Here is a 20437-nt window from a genome sequence, read left to right as displayed (position 1 = left end):
CCAGCCTGAATTCCTTTTTTCTGAAAGGGAAAATGTTCTGCGGCTTTTGCTTGATATTCTTAATTAGGAACTCTATGAGCCTTTGACTAAATGTCTTTAAAACAACTTGACAAGACTCACTGTAATAAAAATTCTGCTTAAATTCACTAACAGCCCACTTTGTAGTTTAAGAACATGTAGGGTTTCACTGTTACCCAGGTGTCCTAAACCTTCTAAAGAAAACTGACAAGAACCACACTCAGTTGTTCGTATTATTTGCTCAATAACCGGCTTGCTGGATCTATAGAAAAAAAACGAAATGGAGAGTCACGTAGTATTCCCATGTGGAGAATCAATTTAATCAAATTAATCAAATATTAGAAGCTGTTTTTTCCAATCTTTCCATTATCTGGACTCCTCTCAGTACCACCTCCTTAGCTCACTGCAACCTTAAAGAAAGAAGAGTAACTGGATATGTTTGTTTTTTTAATTGTCTACTTCACATTTTTGTTCAAATACTGATTTGAGCAAATGTCTCCTTTTTATGCAATGAATTGGAGAGATGGACTAATCAGAGAGAATTAAAACAGCAGTGTTAGTAATATGTCCTCTAAGCATGAAGAGAAGGGGCTAGTTTCATTTAAATGAACAGTCATATGATAAAAGAGAAAATGATTTATTGATGTTCCAGAAAAATCACGCTCCCTGCCATCACCATCAGCTCTCCACTTGTGCTCCCTGCACACAGTACAAAGAGTGAAGGAGGGGCTGGGTCCAGTAGCTCATGCCTGTAATCCCAGCACTTTGGGAGACTAAGGCAGGGGGATTGCTTGAGCCCAGGAGTTCAAGATCAGCCTGGGCAACACAGTGGGACCCTGTCTGTACGAAAAATAAGGAATTAGCCAGGCGTGGTAGTGGTGTGTGCCTGTAGTCTCAGCTACTCAGGAGGCTGAGGTGGGAGGATTGCTTGAGCCCAGGAGGTTGAGGTTGGTACAGTGGGCCATGATTGCACCACTGTACACCAGCCTGGGCAACAGAGTGAGACCTTATCTCAAAAGAATTAAAAAAGATTGCAGGAGGCATAACTGAGTGCAATCATCAGTAAATTTTTATTAAATATCTTCAGTGTCTCAGAGATGTACATACAGTTTCTAATTTAATTATCACAAAAACCTTGGGTTTCTAGATATTATCAGGTGTTATGTCAGTTTTATAGATGAGGAAACAAATGCTCAAAGAATATATATCATAGAAGAGGTTTTTTTTAAATTAACTATGTATAATAGTTGACAGTGTTCTGGTAAATACTTTTAAAGGAAGTACTCCACAAATACTGTTTTAAATTGAATTGAATATATTTTGCTCTTCCACCTTATTCATTTAGTTATACGATAGGTTTAATTTCTCTATAAAGACTTTGTCATTGTCTCTACTCGCTTTGTATCTTAAAATATCACATTTTTAAAAAATTCAACATTCATGTTAGATTTGGGGTTACATGTGCAAGTGTGTCACATGGGTATATTGTGTGGTGCTGAGGTTTGGGGTACGAATGGTCCTGTCATCCAGGTACTCAGCGTAGTACCCAATAGATAGTTTTTCAACCCTTGCCCCCATCCTTTCCTCCCTGTTTTAGTCATCTTTATGTCCATGTATACCCAATGTTTAGCTCCCATTTGTAAGTGAGAATATGTAGTATTTGATTTTTTGTTTTTGCATTAATTTGCTTAGGATAATGACCTCCAGCTGTATCCATATTGCTAAATATCACATTTTAAATTCTGATGTATTTTAATTTTATAAAACTATGTGAGGTACCATGCTACTCTCTCTACTCTCTCTTTTTATTTTTTTTTTTTTCCTTGAGATGGAGTCTTGCTTTGTCGCCCAGGCTGGAGTGCAGTGGCACGATCTCAGCTCACTGCAACCTCCACCTCTGGGGTTCAAGCAATTCTCCCTGCCTCACTCTCCCAAGTAGCTGGGGTTACAGGCACTCACCACCACGCCCAGCTAATTTTTTGTATTTTTAGTAGAGACAGGGTTTCGCCATGTTGGTCAGGCTGGTCTCGAGCTCCCGACCTCAGGGAATCCTCCTGCCTCCACCTCCCAAAGTGCTGGGATTGCAGGCATGAGCCACCGCGCCTGGCTAGTACCATGCTACCCTCTTGCCAGCATTTTGTCATGTCCCATGAGGGATTTCTTTTCATATCCATGATTTGTAGTAAAATGCCTGTAGAAATTAAAAGTGATTCCATTCATTTAATCAACATTTACAGAGCAGCTTTCAGAGGTCGGGCACTGAGAATCACAGCCTAGGAAGGGTGTGGATTTGGGGTTTTTTTGTTGTTGTTTTTGTTTTTTTAAAGGATGGAGATCTCACTGTGCTGCCTAGGCTGGTCTCCTGGGCTCATGAGATCCTCCTGCCTCAGCCTCCTGAGTAGCTGGGACTACAGGGACACACCACTGCACCCACATTGGATTTTGTTTCTCCATCTACTAGTTTTATAGACCCTGGAAAAGTTCATCACTTACCTCCATTCACATAGAGCAGAGGTAAGCAAACATTTTCTGTAAAGGGTAAGACAGTGAACATTTTAGCCTTTGTAGGCCATACAGATTCAGCAGCAATTCTCAATTGTGTTGTAATGCAAAAGCAGCAATAGACAGGATTTCCTGATGGGGTTGTTTCATTGTGGGCCTTAAAAGAGGAATAGGCTTTGGATTGGTGTTTTGAAGGAGGATGAAAGTTATTCCTGGCAAAGTGAGCATCACTAGCAAGGCAAAGAGGCAGAAAGAAGCTAGCTGCCAGTCATTTAGAGGAAACATGGAAAATAGCGTGATTTGGAGTTAGGGTGCCTGGTAGTTAGAAAGCTTGGGAAATGTGTGTGTGCTTGCATGTGTCGAGGGAACAAGCCATTGAAGCACGGTTCCTCTTCTCCTGCATAGGCAATAGGAGACTAACGTCAGAGAACATTCTGTGATGTTGATTCCATATGAAACCATTCAGGCATCATTACATCAGCTATAGAGCTGATAAATGGAAGTTGATTGTACAGCACCCAGGATTTCTAGTATAAGCCAAACATCCCTCCTGGAGGGTGTTCATTACATGCTAATTGAACCGAACAGACATTTGAACATTTGATACAAATCCTTCTAAATTACTCCCTGTGGCTCTACTAATAGAAGAGCTAAATAAGGGCTTTCTGGGCCTCGGAAATAAATTGTTAACCTAATATAGACATGTTTATATCTTTGTTTAGAAACACAAAGAAAGTAAGTATATATGTGAATCTTACTGGTCTATTTCTTAGACCTTTTTTTTTTTTCTGAACCTCTATTATGTGTTGGTCACTAAGCTAGGGCTTTCTATTTTTTTTTATCCAGTTTCTCCTGACAACTCCATAAGAGGTGGAAGCATAATTGGTGATTTACATATGATCAGTATGAGACTCAGAGGGGTTAATTGCCCAAAGTTGTATAAATAGTAAAGTACAAAGCCCAGGTTTGAACCTAGTTGTATCTGAGTGTTTTGCTGTCATCCCGCCTACTTTTGAGGCACGTGATGACTCATTTCTGTAGTCTTTGAGACTCTCATCAGAGAGCTCTTCCTCGCTCCTGTTTGACCCTTCCTCTCTATTCTTTTTTTTTTTTTTTTTTTTTTTGAGAAGGAGTTTCACTCTTGTTACCCAGGCTGGAGTGCAATGGCGCGATCTCGGCTCACCGCAACCTCTGCCTCCCAGGTTCAAGCAATTCTCCTGCCTCAGCCTCCTGAGTAGCTGGGATTACAGGCATGAGCCACCATGCCGAGCTAATTTTGTATTTTTAGTAGAGACGGGGTTTCTCCATGTTGGTCAGGCTGGTCTCGAACCTCCTGACCTCAGGTGATCCGCTGGCCTCGGCCTTCCAAAGTGCTGGATTACAGGCGTGAGCCACCGTGCCCGGCCCCCTCTCTTCTTGTCTCTGCCTTGGTTCAAGCTGTCTTCATCTCTCACTCTACTCCTGCAGTAGTAGCCTCTTTCTTACCTGGCCGCTGGGATTCAGTATTGCACATCGCCAGACTATCCTCCATTCTGCTTCTAGTGTTGTCTTTCTAATAAACATACTGTCCCACTGTGCTCCCTGCTTCCCGTGAGATGAAGCCCGTACTCTGTAGTATCCCACACAAAGGTGTTATGATGTGAGCCTGATGATCATTGGCAGCAGGGTCTCCTCTCATCTTCTTCCAGCCTAAGTTCTGAAATCCTAAAGAACCTGCTGGTCTGCTCTATGCCTGTTTTCTGTCTTGGTGTCTGTCTCTGCTGCTGTCTTAGAGTGGAATCCTTTTGCACACTTAAACTGCCTGGAGAACCCGCTCATCCTTCAATAGTTGGCTCAACTTCACTTCTCTGAAGCATTTCAAATGCCATCTTTCCATACTTTACTCTCAGTTTCCTCCCGACTTTCAGCAGAATTTTGAAGAAAGGGGCGTCTCTGAGCCGCGTTTGCATCCTTTAATATTAAGTTGCCACTTCTGCCATGCCGTGTATTTAATCACAGAATGAGCTGTGGTGCTCACGTTAGTTTCTCAACAACTGTGGATGTCTGACCAAATGTGAAAAAGAGTCTTCTGGCCTGTAAATACCTAGAATACATACCAGTAAGAGAGTCAGGTGTGTTTTAAGATAAGACCTTCATTTTTCTAGCCAAAATATACAAAATGAACCATCTGTTTCTACACGTGCATAAGAAGTTTAGCATCACTGGGAACGAATCTAAACTCACTGACTTTCCTGACATTTCCAGTAGTAGCCTAGGATCTTCTCTTCTAATGAAAGAACTTTAGGATCAAAGACACCCCCATTCCCCTCACCCGGTGAGATTGTTCTTTCTCCCTTACTGAGTGAGTGTGGTAGTGTTCCCGTAATTGAAATGAGAACGGCACATCTTAGTCTCAGAAGTTCATCTTCAAGGTCACTGAGTAGTGAGCATTGGCTGGAGTGAGCAGGGATATACCTTGGATGAAAACGGACAAGTCATGGTAAGAGTGCAGCGGGGGTTCTTATCCCTCTCTCATTACATATGAAAGATTCAGAGGTGATGGTCAGTGAAATGTGCTGAAACTGCGTATTAATCTCTGCATGTTTTGCAGAAGTACTTAATTGGATTGCTACATTTTAATAAAATACTCAAAATGTTTTGCTATAAAATATTATGTACTTTAAGTAATTGTATATTATTTTATTCTACATTCATAATGTATAACAAGGTACCCTGGGTTTATATGTAACTTGAAATACATGACTTTTTTAATAACCTGATATTCCAGGTAAGTTTTGCAAAATTTAGGTGAAAGGAGGGGTATATCTATGTAAGGGAAATTGTAAAAAAAAAAAACAAAAACAAAAAACAAAACAAAAAAAATCCTCCCACTCTTTGACCACTTTGAAAAACACGGTTAAAAAGAACCAGTTTTCTTTCTTGTCCTTGTTCGAGTGGTCATTGTCATCATCTTTTCCTCCTCATTCTTTGTCACTGAAGATAGGGATTTATTTAATCAGAAAATTTATTTAATCAGAAGTTTTGCTGCCTAAGTGTTAAGGCAGATTTGTTAAATTACTATATTTTCTGTCCTAGAGGTCATTATTTTTATTTATTTATTTATTTATTTATTTATTTATTTATTTATTTATCTTGAGACGGAGTCTCACTCTGTCGCCTAGGCCAGAGTGCAGTGGCGCTATCTTGGCTCACTGCAATGTCCGCCTCCCTGGTTCACGCCATTCTCCTGCCTCAGCCTCCGAGTAGCTGGGACTACAGGTGCCCACCACCACGCCCAACTAATTTTTTTTTTTTTTTTTGTATTTTTAGTAGAGACAGGGTTTCACCGTGTTAGCCATGATGGTCTTGATCTCCTGACCACATGATCCACCCACCTTGGCCTCCCAAAGTGCTGGGATTATAGGCGTGAGCCACCGTGCCCGGCTGAGGCCATTATTATTAAACATGAGTTGTAATATCTAAGATCCCTTTACTGGTTAGCTATTTTTTGCAAACATCACAGTTGGCAATAAATTTCTGGATAATAGGAGTTATCATTGTCTCTTATAATTGATAATTATTCTAATTATATCCCTTAACAGTGTCCAGATCCCTTTCTTTTTGGCTAGAATGAGAGCCTCATGGTAGAAAATTACAGGCAGACAGACCCTCTGCAACAAAGAACTATACTAGTAGACATTAAGACACTATGAATAAATTGACCAACAGTTAAAGATAAGATACATGAAAACCCAAACTGTAAATATTATATTAGGTAGTCCAGAATCTGATCATCAAAGGGACATCTCTTCAGAATCATCTAGTCCATTGGTTTCGTTATGCCCAAAACTGGAATCGTTTTTAAAAAATATAAGTCCTGAACTCCATCCCGAGATTCTGGCTCAGCAAATTTGGGGCATGGCCCAAGACTGTGAGTCTGTTTGGTCACTGGGCTCATTTGGAAACCACTCGTCTAGTCTAACACTTTAATTTCAGGGTGAAAGCCCTCATCTACTTTCTGATAAGGGATAAGCTAATTTTTATTCCCTCCAGTGATAGAGCTGGGTCTTACAAGTAGTTCCTTCTGTTTTCTTCAAAGCTCTCTTAGAAGTTTATACTTTCAGTGAGCCAAAATCTCCTTCTTTAGAATTTCCACTCATTGGTTCTGGTTTTGCCTCCTCCAGTGATACAAAATGATATCTAGTTGTTTAAATTTGCATTTCTTTAGTTACTAGAGAACATGGATTGCTGTGTAGATTAGCTCCTAATATCAGTTGGTTCTGTGTTGTGTACCTTCCCAATTTTTCTACTGGTGTTTCACTTTTTAGTGATTTATAAGAACTCTATATATTAAGAATATTAACCTTTTATCTCATCTTGTACATATTTTCCCAGTTTGTAGTTGGTTACTCACTGATTTTGTTTGAGGGTGTGTGTGTGTAAGCATATGTAATCCTAAATCTCTACTGAACATCTTAGTTCTTTCACAGCTTTCATGCCACCCAGAAATTTGACAGGCATGACATTTCTATGCAAAATCCTATATTAGAAATTCTAAAATTATACTGAAACTTCCGAAATTGTATACTTTTGTAGAAATAACAGAGCATGCCAAGTTCTAACGGATATTGACTGTTGAAGGAAAATTCCACTCCCTTTGTTCCAATTAATCCTCTCTGGTTTTTATTGTAAGGTGTACTTTCCCTTTGAGTGCCCTGTGTGGTCCTTTTTAAAAGGAGGAAATGTCATTATGCTTCACGTTCTTAAGCTTCTGGCAGGCAGAGACTATTTATTTGTTTGCTTATTTAGAACTAAAGAAGCTTTTTTTCTTCTTCTTCATTTCTCTCTTCTTTCTAACTTGCTTTTGTAGCTTAGTAACCAAAATTCAACCTCAGACTTGCCTTTAAATTGTTTTCAACCACCTTCTGAGTTTTATCTGTCCCTCTTCCAGGGCCTCTTAAGGAGAAGTGGGAGGAATGAAGTCATTGTGTTACAAAACCTGTGGCTGAGGGACACTGCTCCTTAACCCCAAATGCTAGTTTGATCAGGAAAAGACCTCCTCATAAGCCAGAAATCTAGTCCTCACAAGACACCAGACCCAGTGTCACTGTATCTAATGGAAGCTCTGTGTAGGCTCCAATGGAAATCTGGTTACAGTTTCAAAAAGTAGCTACCTTTGCACAGCGGAAGCAAACTGTTTAAGCCCAAAAGACTGCCTGAAGCCTAATGTGTTCTAATTGGTTGGACCAAATATAAGTATACTGAGTAATTACCAAGCTTTAACTATACAGACTGTTATTTCAGGGGAGATGATGATTGCCACAGAGTTCAGCCAAGTCTGCCACATTTGCTGTGTTCATAAAGGAGCCTGCTCCGAGTACCTATGCTTCCTCTTTCCTTTGCACAGACCACAGTCAATTTAAGAAGTAGGAATTTTTGGCTGGGCGCGGTGGCTCATGCCTGTAATCCCACAACTTTGGGAGGCCGAGGCGGGTGGATCATGAGGTCAGGAGTTTGAGACCAGCCTGACCAACATGGTGAGACCCCTGTCTCTACTAAAAATACCAAAAAATTAGCAGCGTGTGGTGATGTGCACCTGTAATCCCAGCTACTCAGGAGGCTGAGGCAGGAGAATCACTTGAACCCAGAAGGCTGAGGTTGCAGTGAGCTGAGATTGCGCCACTGCACTCCAGCCTAGGCGACAGAGTAAGACTCTGTCTCAAAAAAAAAAGTAGGAATTGCTGGGCCAGGCACAGTGGCTCACGCCTGTAATCCCAGCACTTGGGGAGGCCGAGGTGGGCAGATCACCAGGTCGAGTTCGAGACCAGCCTGGCCAACATGGTGAAACCCCGTCTCTACTGAGAATACAAAAATTAGCCAGGCATGGTGGCACGTGCCTGTAATCCCAGCTACTCGGGAAGCTGAGGAAGGAAAATGTCTCAAACTTGGGAGGCAGAGGTTGCAGTAGCCGAGATCGCACCACCGCACTCCAGCCTGGGCAACAAAGTAGTACTCCGTCTCAAGGGAAAAAAAAGAAGTAGGAATTGTTGCCTGGGCAGCAAGGAGGATAGGGTAGAAAGGGAAGAGTCATCCCTTCTCTTTCTGCCCCTTCTTCTCCTTTTCCTGGGCATTAGTGAGTTAGGGTAACCTATTGCGGTATGAAAGATGATGAGGCGGGCCAGGCAATGGCTCATGACTGTAATCCCAGCACTTTGGGAGACTGAGGCAGCAGATCATTTGAGGTCAGGAGTTTGAGACCAGCCTGGCCAACATGGTGGAACCCGTCTCTACTAAAAATACAAAAATTAGTCAGGCATGGTGGAGGGCGCCTGTAATTCCAGCTACTTGGGAGGCTGAGGCAGGAGCATCACTTGAACCTGGGAGGCGGAGATTGCAATGAACCGAGATCAAGCCGCCACTGCACTCCAGCATGGGCAATAGAGTGAGACCCAGTCTCAAAAAAAAAAAAAAAGAGATGGTGAGGCAACTCTACACCTGCTGGGAGTCCCTGGAATAGCAAGCAATCGGTGTACAGTCTTCCTTCCACTGAACCTGAAGCATTCGAGCTCCAAATTTCAAAAAGAAAAAAAAATCGTAAATATATATATACCACTTTCTGTTCTCTCTCAGTACCCAGCCTCAGTCTCTATGTCACAGTATATACCTTAGAAATTACAACATGCTATTATCTCAGTTTCTTCAGATTAGCCCATATGGTCTTTCTCTTTAATATGGGGGATTCAAGAGGAAAGAGAAAATTTAATGAGTAAAGGGGGTACTAATCTTTGACCATGCAAGTTGGCAGATAGGGAAGATCCTCTTGTCTCTCCTTCACTGCCAAACTATAAAACTATACATGAGGTAGCCAGAATAAATAGCTGGAGGATGTGATTCTGTGATTGGGTAGCAGTCAATAACATTAATTGGTGATGTTGATCAGCTTCCTGTTGACAGGCATGGAGAAAGGCTTTCTGCAGACCCTCCCTGCTCTTACTGGGAGGCACAATGTCAGGTGAAAGTTACAGTTAGTGGGGAAGGAGGCAGGGAAGATATTTTCCCATGTGTATCTAAGGGAGAAAAAAATACAACTCTTTAAAAATGTTGAAGTTTTAGTTACAATAGGACCGTTTTAAGCCTCCCTGCTGGTGAGCCCAGACTTTATTTAATCTCAGTCAAGTCAGCTTTGTGGTAAGGCCCTTTAAGAGAAACAGCAATAAATGCTTAAGTATGTGTGGCTTTTATTTATCTATCTGATGAGTTTAAACCTGCACAGTTTGTAGCCTAAGCCGTATATTTATTGTTCACGTGGGTCAGCCTCCATCACCATCTAATGAGTTCTAATTGGGTTCTTCCATTTGGGAAAGGGGCTGCCCGCCCCACCCCACCCCCAAATTTTTTTGTGACTAGTCATAGCCCTGGAGTTGATGGCCTTCACGGAACTTGCCAGCAGTCATTTTGGTCCCACCCTGCACTGTCTTCATGTTAACTCTGTGCTTTTCTAGGTTTGCTGTGGAATTTGTCATCTAATGACAAACTCAAGAATCTCATGATAACAGAAGCATTGCTTACGCTGACCGAGAATATCATCATCCCCTTTTCTGGGTGGCCTGAAGGAGACTACCCAAAAGCAAATGGTTTGCTCGATTTTGACATATTCTACAACGTCACCGGATGCCTAAGGTAATGCTACCTGTACCCTGCCCTGATAGAAGATGTAATCAAAAATTAGGTAGCCCCAAGGAAGTCAGGATATGTTCTGCCTTTGGTTCTTTCTCTAGTTACACAGTTTGTTTGTTTGTTTGTTTGTTTAAAAAAAAATATACAGAGTCTCGCTCTGTTGCCCAGGCTGGAGTACAGTGATCTGCCTGCCTCAGCCTCCCAAAGTGCTGGGATTACAGGCGTGAGACACTGTGCCCGGCCTACACAGTTGATTTTTTGAAAGACTCTATTTGGATGGTAACTGAAAAAATTTATTACGATAATATGTTTATTTTATCTCCATAGTTAATCACACAGTAATACATATCAAATGCCAATTTTGTGTAAAACATTATGTTAGCTGCTGAAGGCTATACAAAGATGAATAAGAAAACCCTTGTCTGGGTGCAGTGGCTTACACTTGAAATCCCAGCACTTTGGGAGGCTGAGACAGGAGGATCACTTGAGGTCAGGAGTTCAAGACCAGCCTGGGCAACATAGCAAGACCCCGTCTCCACAAAAAAATGAAAACAATTAGCTGGGCATGGTGGTGTGGACATGTAGTCCCACCTACTCGGGAGGCTGGGACAGAGAATCTCTTGAGCACAGGAGGTTTGAGTTTCCAGTGAGCCCTGATTGCACCACTGCACTCCAGCCTGAGTGACAGAGCAAGACCCTGTCTCAAAACATACAAAACAAGAATATCTGTAAGGAATGTTTACTGGAGCAGGGGACACAGATAAAAGACAGCAGCAGTTCTCAAAGCTGGCCACAGGTCCAGCACCACCTGGAAGCTGTTAGAATTCTCAGGTCCCACCCCAGACCTCCTGAGTCAGAAATGCTCAAGGTCAGGCCCAGCAGTCTAGTTTTAACAAACCTCTAGGTGATTCTGACAGACACTGAAGTTTGCGAACTAAGATGTCAAAGGTGCAAGTGAAGCGCTGCGGGAATGCAGAACAAAGGACCATTCATGACGTCTGGTGAGATCAGAAGGGCACTAGAGAAGAGCTGTCAAGTGAGCTGGGCCTTGCTGGACTATTTCGGTAGTCAGAAATTCTCTAAAGATAAAGGACCACGTTCTTGAAAGGCGTAAGAAGTGCCTAAATGGCCTTCCTTGAATCCATCTTCTGTACTGCCCATTGAATCTGCTTTTCTAGTGCACTTTTGATCCATCGCTCACCTGCTTAAACACATTTCACGTCTTAAAGTTTCTCTTCGGCTCCCATTGCCTTACCACATAAAACAGAGTTCTTAGTATGGCAGATGTATTAGGACTGTTTCCATTGAAAGTGGTGGAGACCAAACTTAAACTCACTGAAACAAGTAGGAATTCATTGGCCCATGTGGCTGAGATATTGCAGGTCACTTGAGGAAGTGAAGGAAGTATACCAGGAACCATGGCCGTATTCCCTTTTTGGGACAGAATTCAGCATTCCTGGGACTCACTCTTTTTCTATTTGTATCTCATCTCTTCTTGCTCTTCGTTTTTCCTAGTGGGCTCATTTCCTGCAAATGCAAACAAGCCTTCTCTGCTTAATAACTTAATCATAGGCAGCCCTTGCTTAGCCACACACACAAAAAAGTGCACGTCTTTCTTAAAATGATTGTGCCAATCACAGGGAAAGTTTTTTCCTGGCCTGGCTTCAGAAAGGGGCACATCATTTGAGCCACTTTTGACCTGGATTGTCCAAGCCTGGATCAGATACCTGCTTTTATAGCAAGGACAGCAAGATCTATTACCATAAGAAAAGGGTGGAAGAACTTGCTGGGTGAACCAAACAAAAATGGAAGACACGTTGGTCCATGACAGTATACACAGCCCTTTTCAGTCTATCCACAACCTTCATTACCACCTTTTTTCCCACAAATATACTTCATACCCACCGAAGTACTTGCTTTTCCTTAGATGTCATAGTACTTTCTTATCAAGACTTTATTTAATTGTATTTGCCTGGTAAACATTTTCTATTATCTGCCTATTGAATACTTAATCTCCTAATGATTTAAAACCAAAGATAAAGTTTATGTTTTCTATGAAACATTTTCCAGCTTCCCCAGCAAAAGCTAGTGCTTGTTCCTGAGGTTGATCAAATGGGAATTTGTAGGCAAGTCACCACCGTTACTGATTTTGTCACATAGCTGTATTATGATAGTTGTTTACATAGCTTTTCTACTATTAATAGATTGTGAATGCCATAGAAGCTAAGCCTATGCATTTAAAAACCGTCTTTAATGCCTAACACCTAGCAAAGTTTTCAGCATATAGTAAGTGAGCAAGGTATTTGAATAAAATGAATAAATGAATGAGTGAATAAATGAAAATACATGGTGAATTTGGTGAATAGTCGAGTCTGATAAGAGTGTGGAGTTTGTGGTAGAAAGTAATCAAACAGAAATTGGAAACATAGGCTAAAGCCAGATAGTGGGGATCTTGAGGATCACATTAAGGAGTTAACTTTTTTTTAAATTTCCGATTCAGGAAGTACACGTACAGGTTTGTTACACAGGTACATTGTATGATGCCGAGGTTTGGCCTTCTAATGTGCCCATCACTCAAATAGTGAACTTAGTACCCAATAGATGGATTTTGAACTCTTTTTCCTACTCTGTCCCTCCCTGCTTTTGAAATCCCCAATGTTTGTTGTTCCCATTTTTGTATCTATTTGTATCCAGTGTTTAGCTCCCATTTTTAAGTGAGAATATGTGATATTTGGTTTTCTATTGCTGCATTAATTTGCTTAGAATAATGGCTTCCAGCTGCATCCATGTTGCTGCAAAGGACATGATTTCATTCTTTTTCATGGCTGTGTAGTATTCCATGGTATATGTGTACCACATTTTCCTTATCCAGTCCCCTATTGATAGGCATCTAGCCATGTCTTTGTTATTGTGAACTGCTGTGATGAACGTGCGAGCGCATGTGCCTTTTCGGTAGAACAATTTATTTTCCTTTGTATATACACCCAGTAATGGGATTGCTGGATTGAATGGTAATTCTATTTTTAGTTCTTTGAGAAACAGGAGTTAATTTTTTTTCTTCTGTAAGCAAAATTAGCTAGTATGGAGGACAGAGATATGATAATTTTTGTGGGAAGAAGAAGAATGATAGTATCAACAGGGAAAGGTGTATTGTGAAGGTAAAAATCTAAAGGCAACGATGCTAGTTACAAATCTCTTCCTGTAGTCTCCCCTTACGATTGATGAGTAGAAGATATACATTGGTTGGTTGTAGCAATGCCCTGGTTGGCACACATTTTTCAGAACATATAGTAGCTGAACACACTCTAGTCAGAATAGCACTGTTTTAAACAGTGTTTGCAAAACAGTCCAGAACACTTATTTGAATTTCACCTTCCAAAAGCAGAATATAGCCAAAATCTGGGAAGTGAGTACCATAATATATATGTTTACTAAACTGTCCCTTCCGATTTCATCTGTATATCTCATTTATAACAATAATAGCTAACATTTATTGTTGTTATGTTCTAGAAACTGCTCTAAATGCCTTATGAGGTTTTTCTCAGTTTATTCTCAGCAGCAGCCCCTACAAGGTAGGTTTTCCTCATTTTATAGATGAGGAAACAACCTCAAAGAGGTTGAGTGATTTTCCTAAAGTCATATGGCTAGCAGTAGACAGTTGAAATTCAAATGCGGGAAGCTTGTCTTCAAAGCCGAAGGTCTTAGTATGCTAGATACATTAGTATTTGTCACATGTCCACAGATTGTGCTTAGGTGGATAAAGCCCCTGCCCTTCATAGTCTCAAGACACCACAGGGTCAGATATTGCCAATTTACAGGCATATTCAGTTGTCATTATGGGCATTGTATCAGCATTTCAGTGTTGTTCTTTTTGAAGTTCTGTGCATGTAGAACTCTGCACTGCATTTCATATAATCAAAGAAGATACAAAGATGAAGTATATGAAATGAGACACCTTTCCAAGGTAGGAGATGGCATTGTAGACAACTTCAGGGTAGATGTCATCACAATGGATAGAAAGGCCACCAGGAGAATATTCAGGATATGAGTCAGAATGTAAGCAAAGACCTCCATGGACGGAGCTTGCAGTGAGCTGAGATCCGGCCACTGCACTCCAGCCTGGGCGACAGAGCGAGACTCCGTCTCAAAAAAAAAAAAAAAAAAAGAAAAGAAAAGACCTCCATGGAACCTGCAGTCACATAGCATTGATTTCCAGGACATAGAGGTGTCTGCTAAGTAGTTGCTCATTTATGTCTCCAGCTCACTCTTAAAAATTTTTAAGACAGATGTTGACTGGTTCTAGTAAGAGTTAATCTTAGCTACATTTTTAAAACTCATGAATGTTACCGAATATCTTAATTGCCACAAATTGATTGGTGTTATTTTCTCCCTACATGTATTCAGAGCCGACAGTGAACTAAATTGAGTAGTATTTCGAGCATTGTGTTTGATTTAGATTACTATAATAAATTCTTTCCGTCTATTTTGGAGAAAAACTTGTGCATACACCAGTGACTTTCTCCACTTACTAGACTTGACGTTAAGATCGTTTCTGGTCTGCACGTGGCAATGGTGCTGAGCAAATCTGCTCTGTAGGTAGAATGTTTGCTTAACTAACGAACTTGTGGCAGTGACTTCAGTTCTGCCCACCGGAAGCTTCTATAGTGAGGTCACTCCTCTAAGAGAACATGCATAATTTATCCTTCAAAAAAGACTAGCACTGTCAGGTCCGCCACCTTGGGGATGTACCGGATCATTTGTCTTTAGGATGAGCATGTGCCTGCAACAGCATTTACCACAGGCATCGGTGCTTTCTTTAGGGCCCTTTGGAATTACATACTTTTCACCACTGAAGTCACTCACTGAAAGGTGATACAAATTTTGCAACAGGGATAACCATGTGCCCACGTAAAGTTTCCGTTTTTTTTCTTAAGTCATACTACACTAGCTTAATGACTGGTAAAATCCAAGATAGGAGAGGAAAATAAATTGTACACTCCAGTGTGTTGGAGCCGGCAAGTGAGAGGGATTCTTGGCATTTCAGCATCATTCCGTGTTCAGTGACGCCATGTTGGTAGCTTGAGACTAGCCGTGATGGGAGTATTTTAGTAAGAAACTGGCAAACACAAGCCAGGCACAGTGGTGTGTGCCAGTAGTCCCAACAACTTGGGAGGCTGAGGCAGGAGGATTGCCTGAGCCCAGAGGTCCAGCCTGGGCAACATGGACCCATCTCTAAAAACAAAGAAAGAAAGAAATTGACAAACTCTGCAAGTCAGACGTCTCCCCCTACCACAGCCCCAGAAAGCTGGTTGTTAAACATTTATCAGCAAGCTGCTAGCACTGAATTTCCATTAGTTGATTACTTTAACATCACAACATAGGTAACTAAGGTATAGGCATATTTCTCCATAAACACTCCTTTTCAAAGAAGAAGCAATTCCTTTGTTTTCTTAGACGGTATAATGAAACTTCAGCATGTTTTCTTCTTCTTTCTTTTTTTTTCTTTTTTTTTCCTCTTTTTCTTTTTTTCCTCTTTCTTTTTCTTTCTTCAGTGGAGAAAAGCTGCTAAAATATCTCTTTTTTTTTTTCACAGCATCCTTTATTTACTTGGAGTAAGAAGTATAACTTAGTTAAAATATGTATTGCAATTATCAGATTGCTCTTCCAAATATTTCAAATTCCAAAATATTTATTTAATAGGCTTAGAATTTTAAATTACCAAAAAAGTAGGCCGGGCACAGTGGTTCATGCCTGTAATCCCAGCACTTTGGGAGGCCGAGGCAGACTGATCAACAGGTCAGGAGTTCAAGAGCAGCCTGCCCAACATGGTGAAACCTCATCTCTACTAAAAATACAAAAAATTAGCTGGGCATAGTGGCGGGCACCTGTAATCCCAGCTACTCGGGAGGCTGAGGTAGGAGAATCGCTTGAACCCAGGAGGTGGAGCTTGCAGTGAGCCGAAATCACGCCACTGCACTCCAGCCTGGGCCACAGAGAAAGACTCCACTTCAAAAAAAAAAAAAAATGCAATGGCTGTCTTCTTTGATTCCATACCCCTCTAGACACACACACACCTATTGTGAGTCCTGTTTTTTTTTTTTGTAGTATGAATTTATACTGTGGCTCATCCTAGGGAATTGGTGTAACCTGACTATTAACTCTATTTTCCACATCACTGATTGGAAAACCTCTGAATGTAGCATAAATAAAACCAATGGTTATTATCTGGGATAAGTCTGAAATTGCTGCCAAAGATTTACCATCATTTCTGCTTATTATTCTTATAGCTTCTTTCCTCCTCTTTCTTTCTTTCCTTCTTTCTCCCCTCCTCCTCCCTCAGCTTCTTTCTTCTCTTAAAGGACAAGAACTGGAAGCAATTTAGAGGTAATAAATTAAAATGCCTCAGGGCTAAGGTAGGCACTTAAGTGGGCAGGTGTAAGACATGAGGAATGGGCTGGCTCTGTCAGACTAGAGAAGGGGAAAAACACTTGCCCTAAGAGCAGTGAGAGTCAAGTTCTGGAAAACACTTAGGTCAAAACCAAACACATCTAGGGAGCTTCTGTTAGTGGCCTCATTCTTCAGGGGAAGAAATTAAGTCCCCAAGACTCTTCCACAGTTATAGAACCAGCTATCAGAAATTTGAGAATGACAGCTAGTCCAGCCTTCTTGGGATTCTGCCACTGGTCTTCATTTATTCTCCCTCTTATCCAACCCTTTTGTTATTCCTGGAGTATGTTGAAGGCCTCCTCTATCCAAACCACTATTTAAATTTCTGAGATTTCAAAATGGAATGGGACCTATTTTTGCCCTGGAGGAACTCTGGGTTTAGTGGAGGAAAATGGCACCTGAAGAGATCGTGACAATCCTTTTGGTAAGAGATTAAAGAGAGGAATGAATAAACTGTTATCAAAGCATTGAGTTGCTTCACTCACTTTGCCTTGGGAGTTGGGAATTTTTTCTGGAGAAGGTCAAACTGTTAAAGGATGAGTAGGTGTTTGAATGTCCATCTCAGTCGTCAGATCATCATTCTATCATTAGGTTGTCTCCAGCATTGTTAAATACTATAGTCATATTAAAAATCTGAATTCATAAAGCCCTAAAAAGTCATTTTCCTGAGTTACTGTATTTTGTTGACCATCTGCTTATGAGAAAAGGCTTATAAAATTGCCACCTTAAGATAAAGATGCAGTCTGCTTTATGAAGGTCTACCCAGAATTTGTCAGTACACATTATAAAACATATTCTTTTTTTCTCAATGCATTTTATGCCTGTGTATGCTGGTGAACGACGAAAAGCAATTTGTAATGCATTTCTCCTACAAATGACATAAAGTTCACTTTCTCCCACCTTTCATCCTATAGTAAATGTGTTTTGAATGTATAATATCCTTTTATGTATTACATTTTATTACTTAAAATTATTTAAATTCTTAAAAGAAACTTTCATTGTCTCTTCCACTGGAAATCTAGCTGGAGTGGCTTGTCAGAGGAAGCAAACTGTACCTTTAGAAAGAAAAGCCGTAACTATCAATCTTGTTTCTAATTAGTCACAGAGTTAAGGGCAAGTTGTTTTGGAATATCAGTACAAGCTACTCTCTGAAAAATGAATGTCTCCATGTACATTTTTAATATATTCAGTTACAACTGTCTTCTCCAGCACATATACACCAAAAAACCACATACTGAATATAATTTTTAATGTATATCTTGGTACCAAACTTTAGAAATTTACTGCATCTACATTTTCGTGATTATGCATTTTCTTTTCTTTCTTTCTTTCTTTCTTTTTTTTTTTTTTTTTTTGGAGACAATCTTGCTGTGTCACCTGGGCAGGAGTGCAATGGCACAATCTCAGCCCACTGCAACCTCTGCCTCCCAGGTTCGAGCGATTCTCCTGTCTCAGCCTCCCAAGTAGCTAGGACTACAAGCGCATGGCACCTCGTCCAACTAGTTTTTGTATTTTTAGTAGAGACGGGGTTTCACCACACTGACCAGGCTGGTCTCAAACTCCTGACCTCGTGATCCGCCCGCCTCAGCCTCCCAAAGTACTGGGACTACAGGCATGAGCCAAGGCGCTCAGCCTGTATGCATTTTCATTCTAGTTACCTTTGCTTATCCACATCTTATTCTGAATACTCATGACTTATTTGGTCTAGCCTTGTGCATAATCCCAGATAATTAAGAAGATAAGTAAATCAGGATCTAATTTTCTTGACTATCAAATAGCTATTTTTCTTTTTTGTAAGATGTAGCCCCCAAAAGAGGCCAGAACTTACTATTGAAAATCACAATCTAAATGCATTTACTTCTGGAGAAGAATTTACCATAAAACTAGAAGAGTAATGCTAGATGAGACAGTGCAAACAAAATGGAAACTTGATGAAAGCATCTAGATAGTTCAGCCCTGAGACTGGCTTTCCCAGAAATAGAAAGACAATTGAATCATCATCTTCAGCCTCAGTTATTTGGCTGATTATTTAAACTCTTCATGTTTCATGTGTAAACATAAGCAATATGAAGTTCATAAATAATGGAATTGGCAATATTTCTAATGTTACACTATCATAACCGGTCATAACCATATTTTCCGTTGGTTACTTTAGATATACAAACAAGTACATGGTTTAATTAATTAAATTACTTTGTAAATTTATCTTTTTTTTTTTTTTTTGAGACAGTGTCTCACTCTGTCGCCAGGCTAGAGTGCAGTGGCACACACTGCAACTTCTGCCTCTCGGGTTCAAGTAATTCTCCTGCCTCAGCCTCCTGAGTAGCTGGGACTACAGGCGTGTGCCACCACGCCCAGTCAATTTTTTATTTTTAGTAGAGACGGGGTTTCACCATGTTGGCCAGGTTGGTCTCAATCTTCTAACCTTGTGATCTGCCCACCTCAGCCTCCCAAAGTGCTGGGATTACAGGCATGAGTCACCGTGCCTGGCCAACTTTTTCTTTAAGTAAATTTAAAAGGTGGAAGTGGTATTTAAATGGGTAAATAAGATCCTGATTTTTAAAAATGATTGTTTTATGAACTAAGCTTCAGGGTTTTAGGCCATTATTTTGAAATATCTCAACAGTTCTTAAGTTATTAAAGCAAACAAAATCAAAACAAATATGACTATGCTTACCTGGTAAACCATGGTCTTCCTGAACCCAGTGTTTTTAAGAGTACATGTCTCACTGAAATCCTCAAGCAGCACATGTACAACCAACTGACCCCTTTACGAAGGTCCCTGTTCTTCAGACTAACATTTTCCACTGTCCTATTCGTTTCTTTACCAAATTGGCCCAGATTAAAAGTTGTACTTTACAGAAATTATGTAACACTTCTCTTTGCTAAAGAAACTCTTTATTCTTATCAATCAGTGCATAAATATTGACTGCCTGAAAATACATGAATAGGAACAATACAGAGGAAGAAAAATCAGGGAAGGAAACAGGACATTAATTTTTACTCATTATATCAAATGGACTCTTTTTGCTGGGCTTTCTTAATCAGTTAGCTTATGAGTTGAGTCTTGGGCAAAAAAAAAGAATTCACAAGAATGTCTTTATCAGAGACTTTTAATACCATCTTCATGTTTAAAGAAAAATATCTGTATAGCTCAAATTGGTGTTTTATGAACTGTATTTTGTGACACTGAAGGTCTTTTTCCAAAAAATGTAAGACTATCATCATAGTCAAAATGACTACTAAATTGTTTTTATTCATTATTATAAAAAGTGAGGGGTTGATACATTGGGATAAAGCAACTGACGATTTTGTCACTATCCTGTGGTTAAAATCTGTGCCTGTCTTGAAGGTACAGACTATCTAAGCATCATATTATTTTACTTTAGGTCTTAAACATCTTTATTATTCCTAGTCTGACATTCCAGATATCTCCTTTATGTGTCAAGAATGCTTATTCAAGTTGCAGTAGCTCTTCGGTGTATTTTTAAAATTACGGTTTGCTGTTTATGATTAATAGAATTATTTTCAATGGAATTTGGGATTCTGTCCTACATAACATATTCTAGCTAATTGAGAGGAAATTAATGTAGCCTGCCAGCCAGTTGATTACTGGCTGAATTAACTATTCAGAATGCTTTTGGAAAACCTGAAAATGGAGGAAAGCAGAGCTAAAGGATTTTTTTTTTTTTTTTTTTTTTTGAGATGGAGTTTCACTCTGTCACCCTGGCTGGAGTGAAGTAGCACTATCTCAGCTCACTGCAACCTCTGCCTCCTGGGTTCAAGCGATTCTCCTGCCTCAGCCTCCCAAGTA

General features: G+C 40.3%; 1 protein-coding gene across 2 annotated transcripts in view; it reads left to right on the top strand.

Annotated features, from left to right (window-relative positions):
* Positions 1-20437, top strand: part of PKP2 (plakophilin 2) — a 108651-nt gene that overhangs the window by 48543 nt on the left and 39671 nt on the right. For both annotated transcript variants that reach the window (XM_077953850.1, XM_015151418.3), the window contains exon 6: positions 10002-10179. In XM_077953850.1, the coding sequence (XP_077809976.1) occupies positions 10002-10179 (178 nt within the window). The remainder of the gene's footprint in view (positions 1-10001; positions 10180-20437) is intronic.

Source organism: Macaca mulatta, chromosome 11 (assembly GCF_049350105.2).
Source record: "Macaca mulatta isolate MMU2019108-1 chromosome 11, T2T-MMU8v2.0, whole genome shotgun sequence".
Taxonomy (NCBI): Eukaryota; Metazoa; Chordata; class Mammalia; order Primates; family Cercopithecidae; genus Macaca; species Macaca mulatta.
This window is presented reverse-complemented; position numbering and strand designations above follow the sequence as displayed.